Source organism: Oryzias latipes, chromosome 8, assembly GCF_053564925.1.
Source record: "Oryzias latipes strain Hd-rR chromosome 8, Olatipes_Hd-rR_3.1".
Classification (NCBI taxonomy): domain Eukaryota; kingdom Metazoa; phylum Chordata; class Actinopteri; order Beloniformes; family Adrianichthyidae; genus Oryzias; species Oryzias latipes.
In genome coordinates, this window is record NC_136244.1 from 22,232,436 (window position 1) to 22,254,762 (window position 22,327).

At 41.3% G+C, this 22,327-nt stretch overlaps 1 protein-coding gene across 6 annotated transcripts; it reads right to left on the bottom strand.

Annotated features, from left to right (window-relative positions):
* Positions 1–616: 616 nt before the first annotated feature.
* Positions 617–21,878, bottom strand: LOC101169702 (disintegrin and metalloproteinase domain-containing protein 11). 6 transcript variants are annotated; one of them, XR_002873649.2, is made up of 27 exons: positions 21,341–21,878; positions 20,665–20,849; positions 18,096–18,172; positions 17,697–17,763; positions 16,091–16,173; positions 15,948–16,011; positions 15,807–15,867; positions 14,312–14,484; positions 12,379–12,450; positions 12,090–12,256; positions 11,878–11,962; positions 11,168–11,258; positions 10,797–10,848; positions 10,367–10,466; positions 10,138–10,209; positions 9,378–9,470; positions 8,929–9,009; positions 8,790–8,840; positions 8,646–8,709; positions 8,460–8,565; positions 8,260–8,379; positions 7,984–8,152; positions 6,630–6,741; positions 4,861–4,969; positions 4,473–4,728; positions 3,430–3,447; positions 617–2,257 (listed from the first exon to the last, which is right to left on the bottom strand). XR_002873649.2 is itself a non-coding variant. In XM_020705132.3 (26 exons), the coding sequence occupies exons 1-26, from the start codon at positions 21,399–21,401 to the stop codon at positions 2,242–2,244; spliced, it is 2,331 nt and encodes a 776-aa protein (XP_020560791.2). In that variant the 5' UTR covers positions 21,402–21,878; the 3' UTR covers positions 617–2,241. The 6 variants fall into 6 exon arrangements, 2 of the variants coding, with proteins under 2 accessions (XP_020560791.2, XP_078807910.1); XR_002873650.2 differs by having other exon boundaries at positions 658–2,257; positions 4,473–4,563; XR_002873647.2 differs by lacking the exon at positions 4,861–4,969.
* Positions 21,879–22,327: the final 449 nt, after the last annotated feature.

Here is a 22,327-nt window from a genome sequence, read left to right on the forward strand (position 1 = left end):
TGCTTGGCAAATGTGTGTTCATCTTGTCTCAGTCATGGCAATATGTGTGTGTCACGTAGCTGGACTCTGATGCCCAGCTGGCATCTGGTCTACAAGAATGGTCACAAAGGGACTTAGCAAAGTCTAGCAAGACTTCCTGAAAGAAAAACTGGGTGGATGTCAGTGTAACCCATTAAAGTCCCCTCTCCGATCATCTTTTCAGCTATTTTCAAAGCGTTCCCAGTGTTTGTTTGTTTTTAAATTTATTGCTGTTTTTAGCCAAAATCAAAAACCTGTGAGGAAAAATACAGCCTCTCTGGGAGGATCTTTTTAAACCGAATCACGTTTGTGATCTTGGTGGATCATTTTTTTAATTGATAGTTTTACTTTTTACAAGTTTTGATTAACTTTAAAACACAAGTTCTCTTTTTTGTAATTTGATCCTCACTTGTCTCTGTTTAAGATAAAAAAAACTTATAATTTAATGATTTAAAATATCATTCTTCTTGTAACTTGTTACATACTTTTAATTTAGGATTTAGGATTTTAATTTAGGATATTTTTTTAAATCCTCTTTTACAGCTCAAAGTAAAAAAGCATACAACATCACAAATCAAAAAACATTAGAATGCATAAATAGTGGTTTCATGTTTTTCTATTTATTTTCCATTCATTTCAGTTCATTCTACAAGCATCAATTCATTCTGTTTTTTCAAATTAAAAAACGTGGTGTCTAAAAATAAGGGGTCAGATGCATCTCACGTTGTGTTTCCCACCCCTATTTATGTTTTAATTTCTTTTAAAGAGCTTAAGTTATAAACAGACTTAAATCAAGTTAAAGACCCAAGAAAAGAAGCTCAGTTATTCTGGATTTAAGAATCTGCAGCAGCATGGGTTTGATCTGCACTCAGTTTAAAACAGATTTTTGGGGTCGTTGTGGAGGACTTTGCTCCCAGCTTTGGACAAATGTCAAAAAGATCTTGTTTCTGAGGGTGACTGGCTCTGCTGCTGATGCACGGCAGACAGAGCTGCTGATGGGAGAGCTTAGCAGAAAACGGATAAAACCATTTGATCACAGCTTCAACTGAATCTTCATACATTGCATTTCACATTCAGTATATTTTGCACATATTTACAAACAGGTGTGCATACAGTGGGCAAGTGCTCTGCTCTTTGACACACGATGTAAAAACTGTTCTTCATGTGCTGCTGTTATGGAGGCATGGCTGCAGCAAACAAGCAGTTTACAGAGAGATGATCGTCTAGAGGTAAGAACCTGCCTGTGAAAGCAGGAGTGTTAAGGTGGACAGCGCCGGCCCTCACAATAATGTAAACTCACACATTCTTCCTCTCTTTAAAAACCTCATCAGCCGTACATTCGCTCCTGAACAGACACACAGAAGAAGCCTCCAACAAACTTTGGAAGTGGTGAAAACGCTCAGATAAAGTGGAATGTATGTTGGTCCGTCTCACACAGAGAACACTAAGTTACGGTCTTTGCTGCTTTGTATTTTGTTAATATTTTTCTATGATCCCAAAACCAGAACGCCCAACTTTACTTCCCTGAAAACGTGTTTTAGAGGGAGGGGGGAGCAGGACGCCTTAAGAATAAGTACATTTTTTAATCTGTTTTTTTCCACAGGCTCTTTTTGGAAAACATGCTGATTGGGTCTGACTTTCTCCCCATTTGACAGTTCAAATCACTCATGTCTGGATTCACCAAATCAGAGACTGAGGACTCTTTCCTATGAGACAAAAAAGGGTTCAGTTCCTGCAACTTTTTTCTTCAGTCTGTGTGATGGTTCTGCAGTAAACTGTGGGCTCAAGTAGCGTTTGGAGTGTGCAGACAGGCAGGCATTGGAAAGACGTGTCTCTTGTCAAGTTGGTCTGCCGTTGATGTCCCCGTCGTGAGTAGAAGCACATTCGTAGAGGTCCTGTGCTGGAGGAAGTCCCTGGCCTTATCCCACAGGGAGAGCAACCTACTCACTCGAGCTGCAACCTGGACACCGCTGGGGGGGTGAGAGGAGCTCCACGGGCCCCCAAGGCGGGCAGAGTCCAAAGGGAGGACAAAAGGAAGGAGCTGACAGGAGTGAGGAGGGAACGACAATCTGAAGAGGTCCGGAGATTGTGGGACTGCAATGGAAGACTTGGTTCTTTATTTATTTCTTTTTTAAATTCTCCTCTTCTTCAATGTGGACACGACACAGTGCAAGGAGGAAGACGAGAGTGGAAACAACATGGACAGACAGACAGACGGAGACCTTATCCTCCTCCAGATCTGAAAGGGAACAGAAAGGGGAGTGACGAATGGACAGTGATGGACGTCCCAAAAGAGATCATTGTAAAGCTCACGGTTATGCTCAAGAAAGTGTGACTTTTAATCAAAGTAAAAAATATTTGAGATCACTGGACACCCTCTCTGCCCCCTGATGAACATTTAAACCTCCGCTGCCTTGGGAGAGGAAAAAGCATCATTCACACCCTCTGGCATATTTGACCTGTTGCCTCTGGGAGGCGCTGCAGATGCAACAGGACTAAAACAAATTAATATAAAAACAGCTTATTTCCAAGAGAATATGTGTTCAGTACATATTTATGTATATATTTATTTACATATGTATTTATTGTTTTAACTTCAATACCTTTCTTTTACCTTTTTATTGACAAAATGTATTTTATTTTCTTATTTATTTTGTCCTGCAGCAGTCTCGGACTACAAGGACAAGATTTTTCTCTCTCACAATTTTTCCTTCTCACTCCACCAATGAGGAACCCCCCCCCCCCCGCCACATACTCAAAAACCCACCAAAAATGCGAACACTTTTGCTTATAGGATCTTAATGAAACTACATGCACCACACCACTAAGTAAAATCTACAACCACAATAAAAGTTTGTTGACCTTTGACATCGAGAAGAAGCCACCATATTGGATTTAAAAAAAACTCCTTTTGTAGCAGCTACTAATTTAACCTCCTGGGAATTTCAATCTTTCGCCTACTAACTCCATGAGCATCATTGGGAAGCTACTTGGGGAATTTTTTTTTTTTTTAGCGTGACGAGATTGCAAAAGTGGCATTTCCCTGTTCCTAGCACATTTTTAGCTGGATATTGTGTAAATTTATTACACAAACCTGCTTAAGGAACAAAACGATATGATGAACGATATGAACATATTAGGAGTGTGGGCGTGGTTAACAAAAAAACTCTGCTGCCTTAGAAACTCAAAAGTTTACTTAATTCAATTCTTCTCAAAAATCCATTGACGTGTTCGCCACCCCCAGGCGACCAAAAACTTCGATGGTTGCCATGGAAATAAAACCAACAGAAAAGCAGCCGTTTTGAAAAAAAGTGTTATTATTTTCCTCCCACAAATTTTTCATATAAAGCTTTGACCAGGGTGGCAGAGGCAGAAGGGGAGAGTGAGGGGCATTGGTGCTGCAAGATTTACCTTCCTCTTCGAATATTCCTGCATCCCGGGTGCACAGCAAGGAAAGAGACAAACATGTCAAAGAGTTGCATTTACAAGGAAAAGAAATAAAAAATACAACCTTACAGGGCTTGTAGAAAATGCAAGAAACAAATGTGATTTTGAAGTCAGCCTTAACATTAAAATAGGAGATTTTACAGTTTTAAAAAATGTCAGACTGCAGGAGAAGCTTAAACCAGCTGTGGGAGTCCAAGGTTCCCAGGGTGGCCTTTTGGTCGGATGTTTCCCTGCGATATGTGGGGATGATCACAAGCAGCAGGGCTGTGGCACTGAACGCATCAGCTTCCTGACCGTTGCCCCGAAAACTGCCCGCTTACAAGCTCATGCAAGCATGCAGAGACACCCAGCTCTGTCCTAAAAGGACTGACTGCTCCACACATATTTAACTAGCTTTTACAAGAGAAATATTTATGAAATGACAGAAAGAAAGAAATGAATAATGTAAGTGCAACATCAGTCCTTTTAGGTCAGTGTCAAATAATAGCATGCATGCATAGGTGGAACAGAGCTGACACTTCAGAAAAGGAGATTTCAGGAATGATGCCTACATGCGAAAAAAAAGGATTATAATAAGATCAAGTTGAGCCACTTGAAAAAAAATAGTTTTCTGAGCAAGTAGGTCAGGAAAAACCAAAAAAAAAGAAAGAATGGGGAACTTCCAGATGTGGCACCAGTGGATTAAATCAAGTCAGATCTAGTAGGCTTGAGCAGTGCAGCAGATCCTGGCAGAGAAGTACTTCAGACCTGCCCTGTCATTTCAGCAAAAAGCTTGGCTAGAATGGGGAGGGACAGTGCTGGAAGGTGCTTGGACCAAAGATCTGAAGAGAACGTGCACTCTGTGAGATTTCAATTTGAAGCCAAAAGCATCAACTCAACGCCCCATTTCCCCTCCCCAGAGCTGAGCGATGAGTTTGATCTGTTAGAGGAGTGATAGTGGGAGGGGTGGACGCGGGGTCCTTCAGGTAGAAGCAGACAGGTACACAAAGGCATGCCAGAACTCTTACTTAAATCCCCATCCTGTTCCCCCTAGGACTATAGCTGCCAGGAGAATAGCACCTGCGATGGACCCTATTATGATATTGGTGCCACTGGGACCTGCGCAGAGGAAGGAGGAGGAGGGGGGGGAAGGGTACGGAGGAGGAGGAAATTCGGAGGGGCAGAAACAGGAAACAACACCACTAAAAAACACACGTCAGAAGACAGCATCAACACCGTACAATAACGACATCGAGTAGAGAAAGAGAGAGGCACATGAGATACCTGCAGACAGAGAGATGAGGAGGAGGAAACCAGCACGTGGGATGAAGATGGGAGGACATTCGGGTGGGGAGGAGGGAGGGGTCACGGAGACAACAGTGACATAAAGAAACAAAGGAGAGAGCGTTGTATTACTTTGTTCTCATTCCCCCTCTCCTGCTCTTTCAGCTGGACACCCTCTTGCACAGGGTGGCTTTTTGGCTCTATAAGAGCAGCTGCTCAAATGTTCTGTGCCATTGGCAGACTGCAAGAAAGTAAGGAAGACGCTTCAAAATGACAGTGCCTGCAAGATATTCAGTACCTCTCACACACACACGTACACATATAAATAAATAGGATCACTGACATTGCACAAAACGGACACAGTCGTGACAAAAACGAAGCTACTTCTTGTTTCAGTTTAAATCCTGGTGACGTTTTCACCTGAACAGAACTTGTTAGATTATTTCTTTAATCACATCATTGTGAATTAGGAGTAGACTTAAAAGATCGTATTTGTTATGAAGAAAATCTGCTGCGCGGGCCACAAGCTCCCTGTAGACGACTGGATCCATGTATGTCTTCATACAAAGCTCCAAAATTGTTTGCTATTTTTGTTGCGCCGCTAATGTAAGGTTAAAGGTGTGAGGGGCTGTAAGCTAGCGGGAGAGACTGTAAACTGAGAGCTCTCAGTAACGTGGAGGGTAAGTGGGGCGCCAATGGTCACGCCACATCTCAGAGGCCAAATTCTAATGAACCACTGCCACTATGCAGAAACTATGTTCTATTTTGTTGCTAAAAAATGCGTTTATATATATATATATATATATATATATATATATATATATATATATATATATATATATATATATATATATATATATATATAATTAAAAGACGATTTGGAATGCTTTCAAAAAGAAAAACCGGAGGTGACTGGAGCAGGACTTTAAACTGTGTTAGAAAGTTTTCTTTCTGTGCTACATTTTGCTGCAATCCAAATGACTGCTCCAACAGCTTCACATTATACTCTGTAGTACTCTGATCAATTAAAAAAAATGTCAAAACCATGTCACCTGGATAAATGCGTACTTTGACCGACATCTGGAATAAAGAAAAGCTCAACTCTCAGGTCAACGACAGCAAACTATCCAGTGATGTCAATTAAATCAAGCCCACATCATCACAATGTCACTGCCATGCTTAAGATATAAAATAAGAAGCATGTACATATTTGTAGTTTTTACATTCAAAGAAAACATTCCCACCTTGTATTTTGAGGACAACATTTCAAAAGTCATGTGATCTGTTCAGATGCAGCTTGTGAACTTAAACATTGGTGTGATTTGTATATTTTTCTTTCTTTTTTTCTCATTTGATCTACTTTATCTTAAGTTCTGTGTGTGTTGCATAATCTGACACTGGGACAAAGAGTCTTAAATCTTAAAACTTGAAAATGTTAATGTGTTCTTTTCTGCATGTCATTAAGTGAGTTATCTGACTGGTGCCTAGTCCTTTCATTTAGATAGAAACAGTGGGGTTTCAGTTCCTTTTTTAAATTTATGTATTTACATTAAATACATAATAGAGTTGTATTATTCACTTTAGTGTTCTCAGCTTCTTTTACCTATTGATGAAAGGCGGTAAGAAATAGTTTTTTGATTATTTTCCAAAAGGAAAAGTTTAGACTTTTTGTAGATTAATGATTATCGAGACTCACTCATACTGCTCCAACACCAAAACTCAAGAGGAGGAAAAAAAACACTGAAGTGGTCCACATTCAGGTGAACGGCCCTACTTTTGGCTCACAGCAAAGCATCAGCTTTAGTACAAGGAAAAGCTACAGCGGTGATGATTAAAGACTATGAGGGGGATATGAAAGGCAGACAGAGAAAAACGTGGTGAGGTTGAGACGAGGTATGGACCTTTCTTCTCTGGGCCTGTTGGGACTGTGGGCTCCGGGATGGGATCGAACACGCTGCAGTCCTTCCCCGTGTAGTCCCGGTCACAGATGCATTTGACCTCGTTGCTGCAGGTCTGCAAGAGAGACGAGAAGACTGTCAGATCTGCTGGAGGAGGGAAGCACACACAGATACATGATATTGAACGTTTCTCAGATCTTATTTTTGCAAGGTTCTGGTCAATTTTATACACTTTGGTTCAAATGAGTAATATTAAACAAAACTGATCATTCATAAAATCATTAAAATCTAGTTGTTGTTTAATGTTATAGAAGCTTACTTTAGCAACAGCAAAAAAAGTGGTGGATATATTTATATATTAGTTTACATTGCCAAATTAAATTTAAATTCAAAAACATTGAAAGCACTCTTAAGTTTTTAAAGGTTACATTCCTGTTTTACCAAACATCTAGTTATCAATAAACTTAATTTACAAAAGTTACATTTCACATTAAAATCAACATCTCTGGCAACTTTTCCATTATGTTTTAAATGTATGTATCCAATTATAAATGTGTTTATGTATAGGTTAGAAAAACTTTATATACAGGAGTTTTTTTTGTCACATATATTTCAGCATCATCACGTAAGATATACATTTATATTAAAATTGGGATTTCTAAAGGATTATGGCAAGAAGTAGTGGACTTCAAGGGTTTAAAATATATTTTGCACATAGATTCACAGTGTATGATTGTTTAGGGTGACTTTTTCCCCCCAAAACCTCTGTCAAATTTACTAGACCTGTAGGTTGGGTTCATTTGCGTCACCACATAATGTTTAAAAATCTTTTTTTTTTAACTGCAGCACATCTAAACCATCTTCTGTAAAAGTCTTTAGTTTGAAACATATGTCGTTCATGGAGCAACAATAGAATGTTTATGAAGCAGATTCTTATGTAAATGGAAAAACAAACTATTTACACCTTTATAATAATTTTACAAATTTGATTCTTAAAAACCCTCTCTGATGAAAATCATGTTTTGAGTGTTTTTGACATGTATTTGTAGTAGTTTTCTTATGATAGAGGACATATTTTAAGAAAATGAAGCTTTAAACTGCATTTTGAATATTTCTTCATATAAATCGTTGGGAATCAGGAGCAAACGAAAAAAATCCCGCTCCACAATGGGGGGTGGAATTGGGCGAAGTTGCTCCGTACCAATTGCCCCGCCCACATCTAAGAGGGGAATTTCTAATGAACAACTACCACTCTGCAGAAACTATGTCCTAGATTTGTTTTTTATTTTGGCTAAAAACATCATAATCATAAATGATGATTGGAGTGAAGGAACGAAATGTTGGTGAGTGTTTTTACCCCATGGTCAAAACAGATTCCTCCAAACTTCGAGCCTGGGCACGTGCTGAGGTTGAAGGCTGCCACGGGGAGGCAGCGTCTCTCCAAACACATCATATTGGGCCCACAGGGAGTGCCATCTTCCACATAACCCAAGTCTGAGCCGTCCTCAAGAAGAGCATGGCCACCTCTGAACAGAGCGACCCAAGACAGGTGGAAGGAGAGAAGCAGAATTCATCTCACATCAACCTAACTGCTCCGCTGAAGGGGGTAGATGTTCTGGAAATAACAAACCACCTGCAGTCCAGGTACTTGTTTTGATGGTAGAGGGTAAAGCTGGTCACCTCACCCTGCAGATCTCCAAACTTAGGCTTTGTGGTGGCGTTGGCACAGAACAGGAATCCACATAAAACATCCCTGAGGCACCAAACACTCTGGTTATCCACCTGTCACACAGGAGATTGGACCAGCAGAACAGAGCGCTGACATGAACTCACGGCTTGTTGCACTGCAGCCAGCCTTGCCCCCCGGGACCCTGACCACAGTTTCCTTTCTCCGTTCCCTCAGCGTTCAGCTTCTCATAACAAAACCTGTCCGCTGAATCTAGAATGGTAATAAATACGATAAAAAATCCAAAATTACCTGCCACGAGATGTGGTTAACTTGACAGGTTTTATACGTACTGAAGCCCCAGAGTCCTTTGCACTGTCCGTCACGAGTCCGGCATCGCCCGCCATAACACCGTCCCTACAAGGGTCAAACAGAGGTGTTCAGGCATGCATAGCTTTAGCAGCAGACTGGAAAACATGGCGGGAAACAGGCCTAACCTGACTGTTGTCACAAATGTAACCGTCCAGCTTGTGGACATTATGAGGACACTGCAAAAGAAAAAGCGTATCACATAATGAATGCTGCGTGGGACGGATGTGGCGGATTTTGGCTGCTTCTTTGTGCAGAAAGCTTCACCTGGCTGGAGTCTCCAGTGCAGGTTTCTGGGATGTCACAGTCATTCACGGCTCCTCGACACACAACTCCTCTCTGCTCGTACTGACATAAAAATAAAAAAAATCAAACAAATTAAATGCATTTTGCATTTGGATTTTTTTTTAAATCCACATTAAAGAAAAATACAACAGATATTAATTTGAGAATATCCCAATTTTCTATTTCTTAATATTATGTATAAAAACTACAGTTAAACTCCACAAAAGGTATTTAAATATTTATAAATAATAATAAACAAACTAGAAAGTAAATTAGTAAAATCACCAAATAAACCAAATAATATTTTCTTTGGCTTTTTAAACCATGTTAAACAAATCTATGATTGATTTTTGACCTATCACTGATTTTTGCTGATAATTGCTAACACGTTTAGGTCACTTGTTGCGCTTTTGGTCTCCAAACGTCCTTACCTTGCAGCTGCTGCAGCAGAGTCCATTACTGCACATAGCATCATGGGTGAGGGTGCATTTTTTGCAGCAGGCTCCTCCGCTGCGGGCGCATTCCTGCAGCCACAGGAGGCAAAATATTATAATAATAATAATGGATTAGATTTATCTACGCTTTTCCAGACACTCAAAGCGCTTTCATTGTGTGCATTATTCATTCACTCCTCATTCATACTTGGTGATGGTGAGCTACGGTTGTAGCCACAGCTGCCCTGGGGCAGACTGACAGAGGTGTGGCTGCCTACAGCCCCTCTGACCATCACCGGGATCATTCATACACATGCACACGCCAGTGGAGCCACACTGGAGGCAAGGAGGGTGAAGTGTCTCGCCCAAGGACACAACGACAGTTGGCTGGGGGGAGCAGGGATCGAACCGCCAAGCCTTTGATCATTGGACAACCTGCTCAACCGCCTGAGCCACTGCCGCTGCTCACTTGCAAAAGACATCACATTGTAGCGGGCCACAGGAGGCTAAAGCGTCAGAACTGTTGTCTTGGTTGGATAGCAAGCCCTCGAAAGTGACAAAGTGTCTTTGGGCATGTCTCCAAAGAGAATTTTTCCCTTCTGAGTGTGGAGGAGGAGACAGAGGGCTGCAAGGTGCATATACTGCATGCACAAAGAAAGCTTAAGAGAGACACATTGTAAAGTGTGAAAATGGCTATGAAAGTGTGTTAATGTGAGTACACAGATTAGCGTGGAGGTGCTACCCATCCATTACTTACCACCTGCGACCCACAGTCACACTCTTCTCCTGGTTCCACAAAACCATTCCCACACTCCGGAGGATCCAACAGCTGAAACACCAATTTTCCTCAATTAACACGTTTTTTTTAACCAAATCTGAAGAGACAAGTGCATTAACCGAACAAATTCAAACTGCAACTATTCAGACTTCACAAACTTCAAATATTCAGAGACAGACCCCCCCCCCCCCCCTCACATGGTGCTCACCTTATTAGGCTTGTTGAAAAGGCAGCTCCCACCCCCCTGCAGCAGGAACTGTGTGTACTCGTCAACGCTGCAGCGAGAAAACTTTCTGGGCAGATAAAATCTGTGATCACAAGCACACACACACACATACTTAAAGATCAAGACATAAAATAAAACACAAACAGCGCAGCACTTTTTGGCCAGATCTGCCGTGGGTGTCTCTGCTGTCACTTTGCAATCTGACAGAAATATTACCATCTGTAGCAAGATATTACTCAAAAAAAAATGAAATCTCTATTGTTCCATCTGTCAAAGGAAACAGAGTCCAAATGGGTGATGTTTCAGAGCTTTACTGTTTGTCATTTTTAAAGCAGCAATCACTTTAAATTCATATTGCGATTATTAGAGCTGAAAAACATGTTTGAGAGATGAAGATTTGAGGAGGTCTTACCCAATTTCTTCCATGATGCAGCCCACCCAGGCGTCTGGACACCTGCAGTCCCCTGTGCAGCAAAAAACATAAAACAACACAGCAGGTAGGGGTTAAAATGAGTTAGGAATCAGAACACAGGAGATCTGATCGCTCACCTGCACCGGATAATGAGCCTTGTCATTCTTCTACATAAATCAGAGCTCATTGTTCAGTGGAAGAAACGCCTCAATCTGAGTCCCTTCATGTCTTATGACTAACCACCCAATATTAGAGTTTAATTACAGGATGGCTGGAAATACTTCTACCGGCTTCCTCTTCTTTTAATTTACTCGCTTTTCATTTGTAATCGTCTATCATTCCTGCTTTTTACACCTTTTCCAATATCCTACCTGCAGAGGTGCGAGCGTTGTTCCATCTCATTCCGATATTCTGACCCAGACTCTGACACAGAGTGATGGCCATTACACCCACGCTTCCATACTAAAAACACATCACAAAAAAAACAAAAAATATAAAGCTTTGAAAACAATTTTTTTTTTAGTAATTCTTTAGTAAGTTAACTCATCACACCCCCACCTCCATGCTAAAAAGGATATATTTTGAGATTTTGACAGTACTAATCATTTACATTTCGAATATCGTGTTGATTCTTTTGGTAATTCTACTTTTCAGTTATCCTTCTTCACGCCCTTTTTTTTTCTTTTTGCACTCATATCCCCCATCTGTAACATTCCTCACTCCTTCTCTCCTCTCTTTTCTGACCAGTCCAACAATAAATGTATACAAATTTAATTAATATGAATAAAATTTAGTCTCAAATACTTAAGGGGTTCATACAAATAAACACTTTGTGTGTCCGAAGACACATAACCTTTTTTGTTACTGTAGAATTTGTCCATCACAAGAGGCCGTCACCTCTTATCTGCTGGACAGGACAAACAAATTATTTTAAATTTGAATACTTTAATGATGGATCTTTCCCAGATTGTTCTTTTAAGATCATTGTGGATGAAGTTTACTTCTGAATATGGTACTTTTGTAGATTTATTAGAATATTAGAAATATGAAGAATTATCTGTGTTTGATGCATTTTTCTTACCTCGTTGATGCCCCCTCCTCTCGTTGGAGAGCACACCCCTCCGGTGTAAGCTGTCCCACTGCGGCTGCTGTGAAATGTGCGCCCTCTAGGGGAGCACAAAAAAGCTTTTGTTAAAAGTGAAAACATCTGGAGAATCCATACAACAAAAACTTCGACAATGAGCTTGGATTATGTGCAAAAAAAAGAAAAAAAAGAAAAAAGTTTTCTCTCACGAAAAAAGATGGACGACATCACTCTGCTCCCGGATGTTGTCCTTTCGGTACTTCATGAAGTTCTGCAGTGTTACCAAGGGATCTTCAACAACGGCCATCATATTTTTAGTGGTCCACGTCTCCATGGCGACCAACACGATCCTGGTGTTGAGCTGTTCCTGAAAGATCTGAGGACGGCACATTGTTCCATGAAATAACTGTTGAAACCTGAAACTCGTCTTTGACAAAAATGTCGGTGGGCATGTGCGTGAGAGGGGAATGGATCAGTGGGAGGATTTATGGCTCTTACTGTGTCGGCTGTGTTGACCACAGCTTTGGCAAAGTTCTTGGTTTGGCTACTGGAGCTACGCAGCTGCACAAACTGTGGAGAGACAATGATGCACAGATGGCTTACAAGAGCAAACACAATTAAGAAGCTTTAATGATTTTGATAACCTTGATGACGGCATAGGAAGCTGATAGTTTGCAGTCATGATCATCATCATCATCCTCATCATCCTATTCCAAGCAATTATTGAGGATGTGGCTTTTTTTTCATGATGTCGTGACAACTTTTCCTTCAGCCGGTCCAAAATGTTTATGAGCATCCAACAATAGATTTAAAAGGTCTTGAAGAACTGAGACTTTACCACAGTCTATGAAACCTTTTTAGATTTAGGAGTTTAATAAATAAAAAAAGTCATTGTTTAGTATGTGACTATTTTTTCAATATTAGGACATTTGGAAAACATTTTTTTTTAGCTGATACATTTTTGAATTGATTTGGGCACAAATCCTTGTGGTGTAATCTGCCACAGAAGTTTTAGACTAAAGTTGATTTCTCTTAAATTCTGACACTTTTCAAATAAAATATGAACCTAAGATCGCCTGCACTAGCCTCCTAACCATTCCGACTGCAAAACCCAAACCTTCCAGAGAGGCATCTTTTGAGCATTATGGGCCTCATTCATAGAACAGTCTGCCAGAAGACCTGCGGACCCAGAGAACGTAGATATATTTCAGAAAAGGTTTAAGACCCATCTCATTAACTTGGTTTTTAGCTAATTTATTTTATTTTATTTTTTTTTCATGTTTGTATTTATATTGTTATATCTCTCATTCTGATTTTAATTATTTTAATATTTTATAACGTTTAATTTTTCATTGTTTTTGTACCTTTTTCTACATTTAATGATCATTTTATTTCCTTCCTCAATTAGATTCTGCCCTTCTGGGTCAGCTGCTGTTCAGCCACTACAGTAGATGTGGTGAGGCTTGGTTCTCCCCTACAATGCTGCACTTGGGTGGCTATGCAACTATACCCAGATGAAGAGGTTCCAACTATTTGCATTTCCACCAACTAACTTTTTCTGGGCTCAGCCTGATGTCCAGTGTCCACTTTGGGTTACCATGTATGAAAAGTGCCATATAAAGATTGATTGATCAAATATGCTTTGTTGTTACCTAACAATTTGAGAAAGGATTTAAATTGAATAATTTCCTAAATTTAATAGAATCCCTAGTTCCACTAATGCTGGGGTCTGCAACATTTATTGCTAAAGAGCCAACAATTAAGCTCTTCATTAATAAAATGTAGCTTTTACATTTTTGCAATAATTAAATATATTTTTCTATAAAGAAACATTTAAAACATTTTTTATACTTTTGACAGCATCACATACAAGTTCCTTTCACAATAAAATGCACCTTGTGTCAAATAAGATCCTCATGTGGCTGCACTTACGTGGATTAAAAATGCAAGAAGTCAAACGTGACATTTTCCAACATTATCACCTTTTCTACCTTTATGATTGAATAAAAAACATGAAAACATGGGTGTAGAATCCATTAAAAAAATCTATACATGTAAATGTAATTCTGTACTTTAAGAACCTCTGAACAGCAAATAGACAGTGTTGTGCAGCCGCAGATGAGAATATGTGCTTTAAGCTAATTCTGATAATAGATTTTGACTTTTTACCATCCTTTTGATCAGTAATATGAAATGTTAGAAATCTTAAAATAAATGACAAAACAAATTAACCACAATAGAGGGATTAAAGGTTGCAGACCCCTGAGCTATAAGGTCACACATGAGAAGGTTTTCAGTAGCAGCAGAAAACTAGAGACCAAGATTTACTTTGTTTTATTTTAAATTTTTACTGAATGTTTTTTGAGGGATTTTTATTTCTCTCCCAAAGTATCCGATATTTAAAAAAAATATTGCTATAAGCTAAACTCACCATGTCATTGTCGTTGACCACCATCAACTCAATGAATTTGGTCTCGGTCTGGACGGAGCGCCTTTGAACAAATCTCTTGGATCTTTTCAGCCCAGCAGACCCCTGCTGCTCCCTTGTTCTGTCGTGGCCTTCATCACCTCCTCTGCTGTCCGGTTCGCCCTCCTCTCTGCAGTCTGGACACAGAGGAGCAGAACTACAGCCAGTCAGAGCAGTCAAACATAGAGAAAAGTCAAAAAAACATTTTACACTAACACTTATTTTTGAACTGATTATGATCTCTAATTTGTACTTTGGTGTAGGCACAAATAGCAAACATTATCATATTTTAAAAGCTTAGGTTTTAAGGTTTAAGAAAATCCAAACAAACCACGTTTATATTTGTCTACTGCTATGGTCACACTGGCCTTGGAAACGTGCGAAGTGACTACTTATAATGAAAAGTCTGTGTAAACACGTATATATGAGCATTTTGGGCTTCATAGTTCACAAGTTTCAGTTCATGCTTGGTTACGCAAGTTTTAAAGTTTGTTTTTGGACTCTAGGTACAAAACGCACTGCCCCTGAACACATGTTGAAACTTAAACCAGTTGAACTTTGACCAATCGGGAACTTGAATTTGGTAGTGATGTACAGATGGCATCCCTTATAATTAATGGAAGTGCCACCGGTTTAGAAATTGATCATGGAGGAGAGAAAAAATAATTGAGGTTTGTGCTCAGATGGAATTCTATAATACCAAGTCTTTCATATATCAGAATAGAGCTGTCAGAAGTCAGAGCTCTGTCTCCCCTCTAATCACCATCAACCATCTCAAGAGTACTCAATGCACTTCATCTGCCAGCAACCCTAGCGTGCACTTCCTGGCTGCTACATACCTGACTCTCATTCACTCAATCAATCACAGTCTTCTTAAGCACTGCACTGAGCCTCACTCAGTGTGAAGTATTGTTTGTGCCACTCTGCCTTCATTGCCGAGTGTTGTATTTGGACCTGATCTTCTGTCTCCTGACCCTGTCCCTGACTTTGTTCGCCTGCTGCCTGCCCCAACTCTTCCCTGGATCCTGACCACCCTGTCTCTCCTCTGATGATCTCATGCCTGTTATTGATCCCTGCCTGCCTGACCCTGATTTAGCTCAGTGGACTTTTAGCTGAGCCAAAAAGCCCGCCACATTTGGATCCAGCCACATTTGGATCCAGCCATCTGCCTGTTCTTGTGACAAGAGCTGTGACAGAAAAAGTCTGGAGCAAGAATGGTGAGATTTCTGCTTTGACACTTCACATCAAGCCTCTTCTAACTGTAGGTACATGTGCTAGCATGGGGTAGCGACAGCCCAGTGTGAACACTGTATGCTAAAAGAGCGTTCAAGTACATGCGTTCAGTGCATTCTAGAATATGTGACAAATGCTGGGTATGTGCGTAGATAAATAAATAAAAGCTAACACAAAAATTTGAGGCTGGAGCTCTCTGCTGCTATGATTCACTGTGACCGCATACCTGTGCAATGTGGGGTCAATCTGATATCCTGCATCCTACGTATTAAGTGAGCACCATCAACCTAACAATGACATGTAAAAAAATTAGCATCCAGACTACAAATTTGAAAAGAAATCACAAACTTTTATTAAGTGAGTCTACCTGATTACTGGAATTGTGAATGGGCTCAATCCCGTAAGAGAAAAGGCCGTCAGAGAACATGCCGCTAAAAGAAGAAGATGAAAGTAAGAGTAAAGAAACAGTTAAATTCTTTCTGATGTTGTTTTTTTTTTTGTTACACTCACCACAGACCGTGGCAGGTGGACACAGCCGCCCAGGATCCAGATAAACCTCTTAACCTTCCCTGGTAGTAGCAGTGCTCCCCACCCTGAGGAGACAACAAAGCAGTGTTTGTGGCTTCACATGGATGCTTTTATACTTCACTGAGCACCCCAGATCCTTACAGTGGACAGAAAAAAAACCCACACTACTCTCCTCATTGTCTTCCTCCACCTCCATGTTTACAGCAGTTTGTGACCTACTTATGTCCTACTCACTCTCCAGTGCTTCACTTACAATAGAGGTGGAGGTACTCCCCGCTTAAGGATCTCTTCAATAAATCAACACCAGTGTTGCCATCGCTGTTTGATTTAAGAACAAACCGTGCAATGAGCGAGCTACAGCTCAAGGGCACAAGATGACAAAGAAATCTGCTCTGAGGTGTGAGGAGGAACCGCCTGCCAAGGTGAGAAGTGCTGGTTCACCTGGATCAAACTGAGCGCGGCGGGGCGTTAGCCTCACAAAAAACAGCTAGAGGCTCATCCCGATATGCCGCCACTGCCACGGTGAGGGGTGGCATGCCATGTGAGGCCTTCTGTGCAGCTGAGTGACAATCTGCTCTGGCTGTAGGTCTCTGCTGGCAGCCCTGCAAGCTCTGACCACCCACCACTCAGAGTTTACTGTCCACAAACAACGCATTTGCCCCAAAATGCCAAAGCTTCTGTTTGTACTCTCTGGCATTTTAACCCCTTGCTTCCCCACTCCCTCTTCCTCCCCTCGCTTGAGCCCTGCTCTTTCCTCTCTCTTGGTCTTCTTTCATTCTCTTGGCTGCCAAGAACTTAATGATACTGCTGAGCAAACTGGTTGCCATGGAAACAAGCTCGTGATTGGTCAGGGGGACTGAAGCAGAGTTCAGAGCGATTGTGGGTGGGGACGCGTAGCGCTTGCTTGTTCGCCTGCCTGGCTGGGTGGGTGGGTGCTTGAGGGGCAACGAGTGACACATTTGTACAAGAAAAATATGTACAAAATATTGAAAAAAAAAACAAGAAAGAAAACACCACCTGCACCACCTGATGCAAAGCCATGACATCAAAGGTTTGCATCCCTTCCTTTGACAATCCTCTCTGCGGGTTTGGGGCTTTGCATCACTTGTTTTCGTTTGGACAAAGGCTGCAGCAGCCCGGCAGGTAAACCCAGGTCTGTGCAAACCAGCAAGACTCTAAGTCCTAACAGTTGCATAGCAGCCTACTTTTAAAGCAGAGGACACAATACAATCTCTATAAATAGATACAGGAGGAGGGTGAAATCATACTACAAAAATATTCATTAAATGTCACGATGACGTTAAAAAATTGACCTTAAGAGAGAAAAATACACTAATTAAGCTTATTTTTTTGCTAAATGCAGCAAAAATTAGGATCTGCTGTCCCTTGGATAAGATATATGCTGGGACATATGTTATATGATGCTCTCGGGACCCCCTTGAGGATTGAGCTAAACTTTAAATTAACGCTTTGGCAGCATGTTTCTTCTAACAGCCTCAGAGCTGTTCTGGGTGTCACTTGAAATAAAACACTTTCCATGCGCCAAAAAAAGATGAGTTCACAGAATTACAATCCAAGGCAAGTTTACCGCAGATTGTAATGGTCTGCCTTTATGGTTGAAGCGCCGCTCCACGTAATCCGAGGACAGAAGGTGACTGAAAGGAGAGCAGAGAGATTGTCAGCATCAGAGCTTAGATGATCTGCAGTCACAGAAAATGTAACCCTCCACTGGAGGTTCTCCTTTCCAATCTAATCCACAGAGTAACTGACGTTATTAGCATGCAGGATCATTAAAATGAGTGTGTGGAAGTGCCACATTGGTATTCCCCATCTTGTCATGTAGCATAATAGAGGCGCTAAGTGCATTTGTGTAAGAGTGGGGAAAATGCTAATGAGAGCAGCTGCAGTAAATTAAGAGCACTTACTGATACAAGCGAGAACAGAGTAAAAAAAAATAAAAAAGAGAAAAATGTGAGCTGATACTAACTGGTTTAGTTCCAGGTCTAAAGTGAAGGTGAGTCCGAAGGCTTCTACTTGAAAACAACTCTGGGCCAAGTGGACAGGCTGAGGAAGAACAAAAATAAGTTAGGGAAGCTGAAATATGCCTGGCAGAACATACTGATTGAAGGTGATCACAAACAAAACAAAAGACCGTTTTTGGGAGCAGTGATGGGCAGAAAAAGGGTTTGACAGAAGGAGATCGGGACAACACTTGACTGGAATGGTCTATAATCATCCACACTGTGCCAGTGTCCCTCATGGACGGCTGCCAGTGCAGGGGGGGGTAAGGAAACAGTGAGGCCAGCAGAGGCAGAGAGGAATTTACTGCAGACAGAGTGTCTGTTTGACCGGCCGGACCGTGCCAGCGCGGCTTTGATCGCAGTCTAGAGGAGCCAGGCCGCAGTGAATCACTGGGCTTTTACAACAAAAAGCATCACCATCCACAAATGATTTTCTCCACTGAGACCCCGATGACAGATTTGTTACTACCGTCTTGGAAAAGCTTAAGTAATCTGTGCTCCTCCACCGTCATTGCATCAATCATTCACCTGCATTGTGGAGGCTGGATTTGTGGCTGAAGAATCAATTCCATCAAGGAGAGTTTTAAAATGTGTTCATCAAAACCTAGTTTTCTTTATAGTTTCTCATCGTCATGAGTTTAACAGCAACAGTTTACAACAAATCTATTCAAACTTTTGCAGCTTTTTAAAAAAAAAATCAGATTTAGTTCCTTCCAGATTCCTCAAGCCAAAATATCTCATCTCTAGTTTTCCTTAAGCCCTCTGAGAAGTTTCCTTTGTCCATTTGCTATGATTCCATAACATTTGCATCTTAAGAAGAAGAAAATGTTAGTTTCAAAATGAAATTATTGGGATTCCCTCAATCTTAGAGTCAGAAATGTTTCACGAAAGGGGTAGAACCTCTCTGAAGGACTGATTAGATGCAAAGATATTCTTTTCATATTTAATGCTGTGATTAAGATATCTTTTTTATGTTACATCAGAGCAAACATTTTCAGAAATAAAAAGCTGTGATTCTAACATAATATGAAAAAGCACTTCAAAAAATGGCCTCAAGAAAAATTGGTCAGCTGAGACTTTGAAATTTAACATTTTTACCTTAGAAAGGGCAGCATTCCAGATACTCAAATGAAAACCTTAACAAAGTACAACATATTAAATAAAAATGTGATTCAAAAAAGCAAAACCAAACAATCAAAAATGAACCCCAATACCTTACATCCAAGCCAAGTACATTAAGTCCTGCTTCCGAGGGCGATTTAAGCGCTGCTGTGCCAAAAAATATACTTCCACGTATACTTGTCAAGAGAAGAAAGTATGTTTGATGACTAAAGTTGCTAATTTGTGTAAATAAAAATTCATTTGAGAAAAAACTGATTTCTGTCTTTGGTCATTTTTATTATTAATTCTTTATAACTTGATGAAAGACAAAGACAGTGTTCAGGTGAAGAGGTTGAATACAATTCCTCCACACTGTGTTCCTGCATTCTTCTATAAATTTTAAGTGAAAAAAACATCCAATAACTGAATATTCCTGCTCAGTAAAGATGAGGTGTGCCGGTTTTCTGACACGGATTCAGGCTCTGTGAAAATCCCATGAACAAAAATTCAGCTTTGCTGAAATGAAACTGGCCACAGATGCTACTTCATCTATTTCCAACCCAGCGTGATGTGACAGAAAAGTAAAAACAAGTTCAGCTCGTCGCCCCTGCTGCTTCTAAATTTATCTCGTCCCTCATTCGAAGCATCTTCAATATTTAAAAAAAAACAAAACACAACATGCTTCGACAACTGAAGCAGATGAGCAAGAGACGTGTTCTGAGGAACCAAAGGAAATAAAGAGCTGCTTTTATTGATCTATTATTGCTTCTCATCCCCCCAAAAAAAACAACTTCTGAACCATTTCTCTTTAGATCTTAAAACTAAAAATGAAGAGCTTTAGAGAGGAGGTTGTCTGCAGCACTTCTCACACAGACCTGTTTCATATTTAATGGGGACATACTTCAACAGGCCACTGAAAAAAGAAAAAGAAAAAACTCATGTTGGAATATCACTTGTGACGTCCGAAGACATCAGGATGGGTCATGTGGAGATGATGGCAGACATCCACTCAAACATTTAAAGAGCCTTTGATGGACTCGTGTTTAAGGCGGGGGCTGGCTTGGTTTCAGAGCTTGGTGCATGATGTTAACAGCACCAACACCCTACTGGAGGTTTCAGGACAAAAATGATGTGATCCACAGCTACTTTAGAAAAACTGGGTGTAGACTTTCATTTGATCATTTAGTCCAGAAATAGATGTACTTGTGGTGTGACAGCTCATCATTGATAATAAGATTTAAACTGATATTCTCCTTCATCGTCCACCCGGGACACTTTCATTTTAATGAGATCTTGTTCTCAATTTGAGGGAAGACTCCTTGTCAGGGATCTTTGGGTATCCCTGCTGCCAAATTAAGCCTTCCGGGTGGAGAATTCACAGGGCGAGCCAGAGTGAAAATAAGCACGATTCAGAAAGCGGGAGCTCCAACTCACCGTGCTGTCTTTGCTGCTGTTCTTCACCCGGGTGTCTAAGAAGTCATGAGCCATTTCCTCCTCTGACTCAATTTGCTGCACCAGCCGCTTCGGAAAAGTGATCTCAGAGTCTCCAGCGTCCAGCCGGCCTGGTGGGGCAAACCAGTCCCACATGTCTCCATCCTGCAGTGCGCTTCTGTCCACACCTGCATGCAGCACGACAAGGAGGCTTTCATCCTGCACACGCTCTGGAGCAGGAAACTGACTCCAATGGCCTTAACTGTTCTATACGGGAAAATATCATCGGATGACCCAGTTTAAGGCAATGTCCACTCATTGACGTGAAATTATTTGCACCCCTAAGTAATATAGTGGAAGTAATTAAATGAATGAAAATGTCAGATTTGTTTTCAGGCAGATTTATGAGCGTTTTGAGGATTATAAAGGTGATTTTCCCTGGTGGGTGCTGTTCTTGGTGGTGCTTTGTGGTTGTGGGTACATTTGGTGTGTAGGAGAAAGATGTGCGGTGGAGATGTGTTGATGCAGCAGTTCTGTGGGTTGGCAGGGGTGCTGGCTGGCACCGAGATCCAATCCAATAAATCCCCTAGCCACACCGGGCTTGAAAAGTGCTGCTGGAGGGCAAAAAAATATGTGGATGCAAGGAAAACGAAGCTCTCTCGCCTCCCTCTCGCCTTACCTGAGACTGCAAGCCTCTCGCCCACTGCAGCAAAGAGCATGAAGCACCACACCGCCAGCATGATCTTCACATATTCCCTCGGATTACAGCATGGAGAGCCGCGCAACGTCAGGAACCGGGTAGGTGGAGAGGAGGAAGAAGACCAAAAAACGCACAGCAGAGATGGTGGCGAAGATCCAAAGTTAATCTGCTAAACATCTGATGATGCGCGTCCTCTCATCTCTCCCCCTCTCTACCTCTCGCCCTCTCAGCTCCGACCGACGCTGCCACGGCGAATTTGGATCTGCATATCAGGATTATGAAAAATGAATCGATATGGGCCTAGAGACTGATCGGTGAGGCGCGGGAGAGGGCGCATCGCGGGCGCATCGCTCCGCAGCGCCGCGCGGGTGCGTGGTTTGGGTGTATGGATGAGGGAATATACGCCAGTGTGTGTGTAGCCTATGCGAATCTGCGGTAAGTGGAAACGAAGGGATGGGAAAGTGAAGGGAAATGCGGTGAGTAGGACACGTGGGGCCGCGGTACCCTCCCTTATCTCGAGCCTCCTCCTCCTCTTCCTCTCGTTGCCATGCAGCTCTGCGCAGAGAGAGGATGCGACAGCCAGGCGGCTGGAGTGAAAAGCCTTCAAAGGGACACTGAAGAACCTTATTCAATTCATTTGATAAAAAAGAGCAAAGGTGGAAAATATTAAGGGGTGTTCAGAAGATAAAGGTGTGACCCGACCAAGGAAAACCACTAAGCGCGTGAAAATCCTCATCGACGCGTAAAAATGTGGAAACAAGCCACAAATAATCTATAATGCTTTCGTTAACAGGAACACCTGCTGTTACACCTCGCTGGTAATGGTGCTGATGGGTGGAGTCAACTAAAATGGACCACATGCTGAGATTTGTCATCAATTTTTACTCAGTAGACCCCAAATGAATACAATTTCTATATATTTTTTAAAAAAGCACATAGTTTTCCACTGACACAATCTCTCTACTT

Coding starts and splice junctions, on each gene's coding strand:
- LOC101169702 (XM_078951784.1), bottom strand. CDS start 21,401: ATGCTGGCGGTGTGGTGCTTCATGCTCTTTGCTGCAGTGGGCGAGAGG. Junction 18,173..20,664: donor ACAGCAGCAAAGACAGCACG/GTGAGTTGGAGC, acceptor GTTCTTCCTCAG/CCTGTCCACTTGGCCCAGAG. Junction 8,153..8,259: donor AACAAGTACCTGGACTGCAG/GTGGTTTGTTAT, acceptor CGCTCTGTTCAG/AGGTGGCCATGCTCTTCTTG.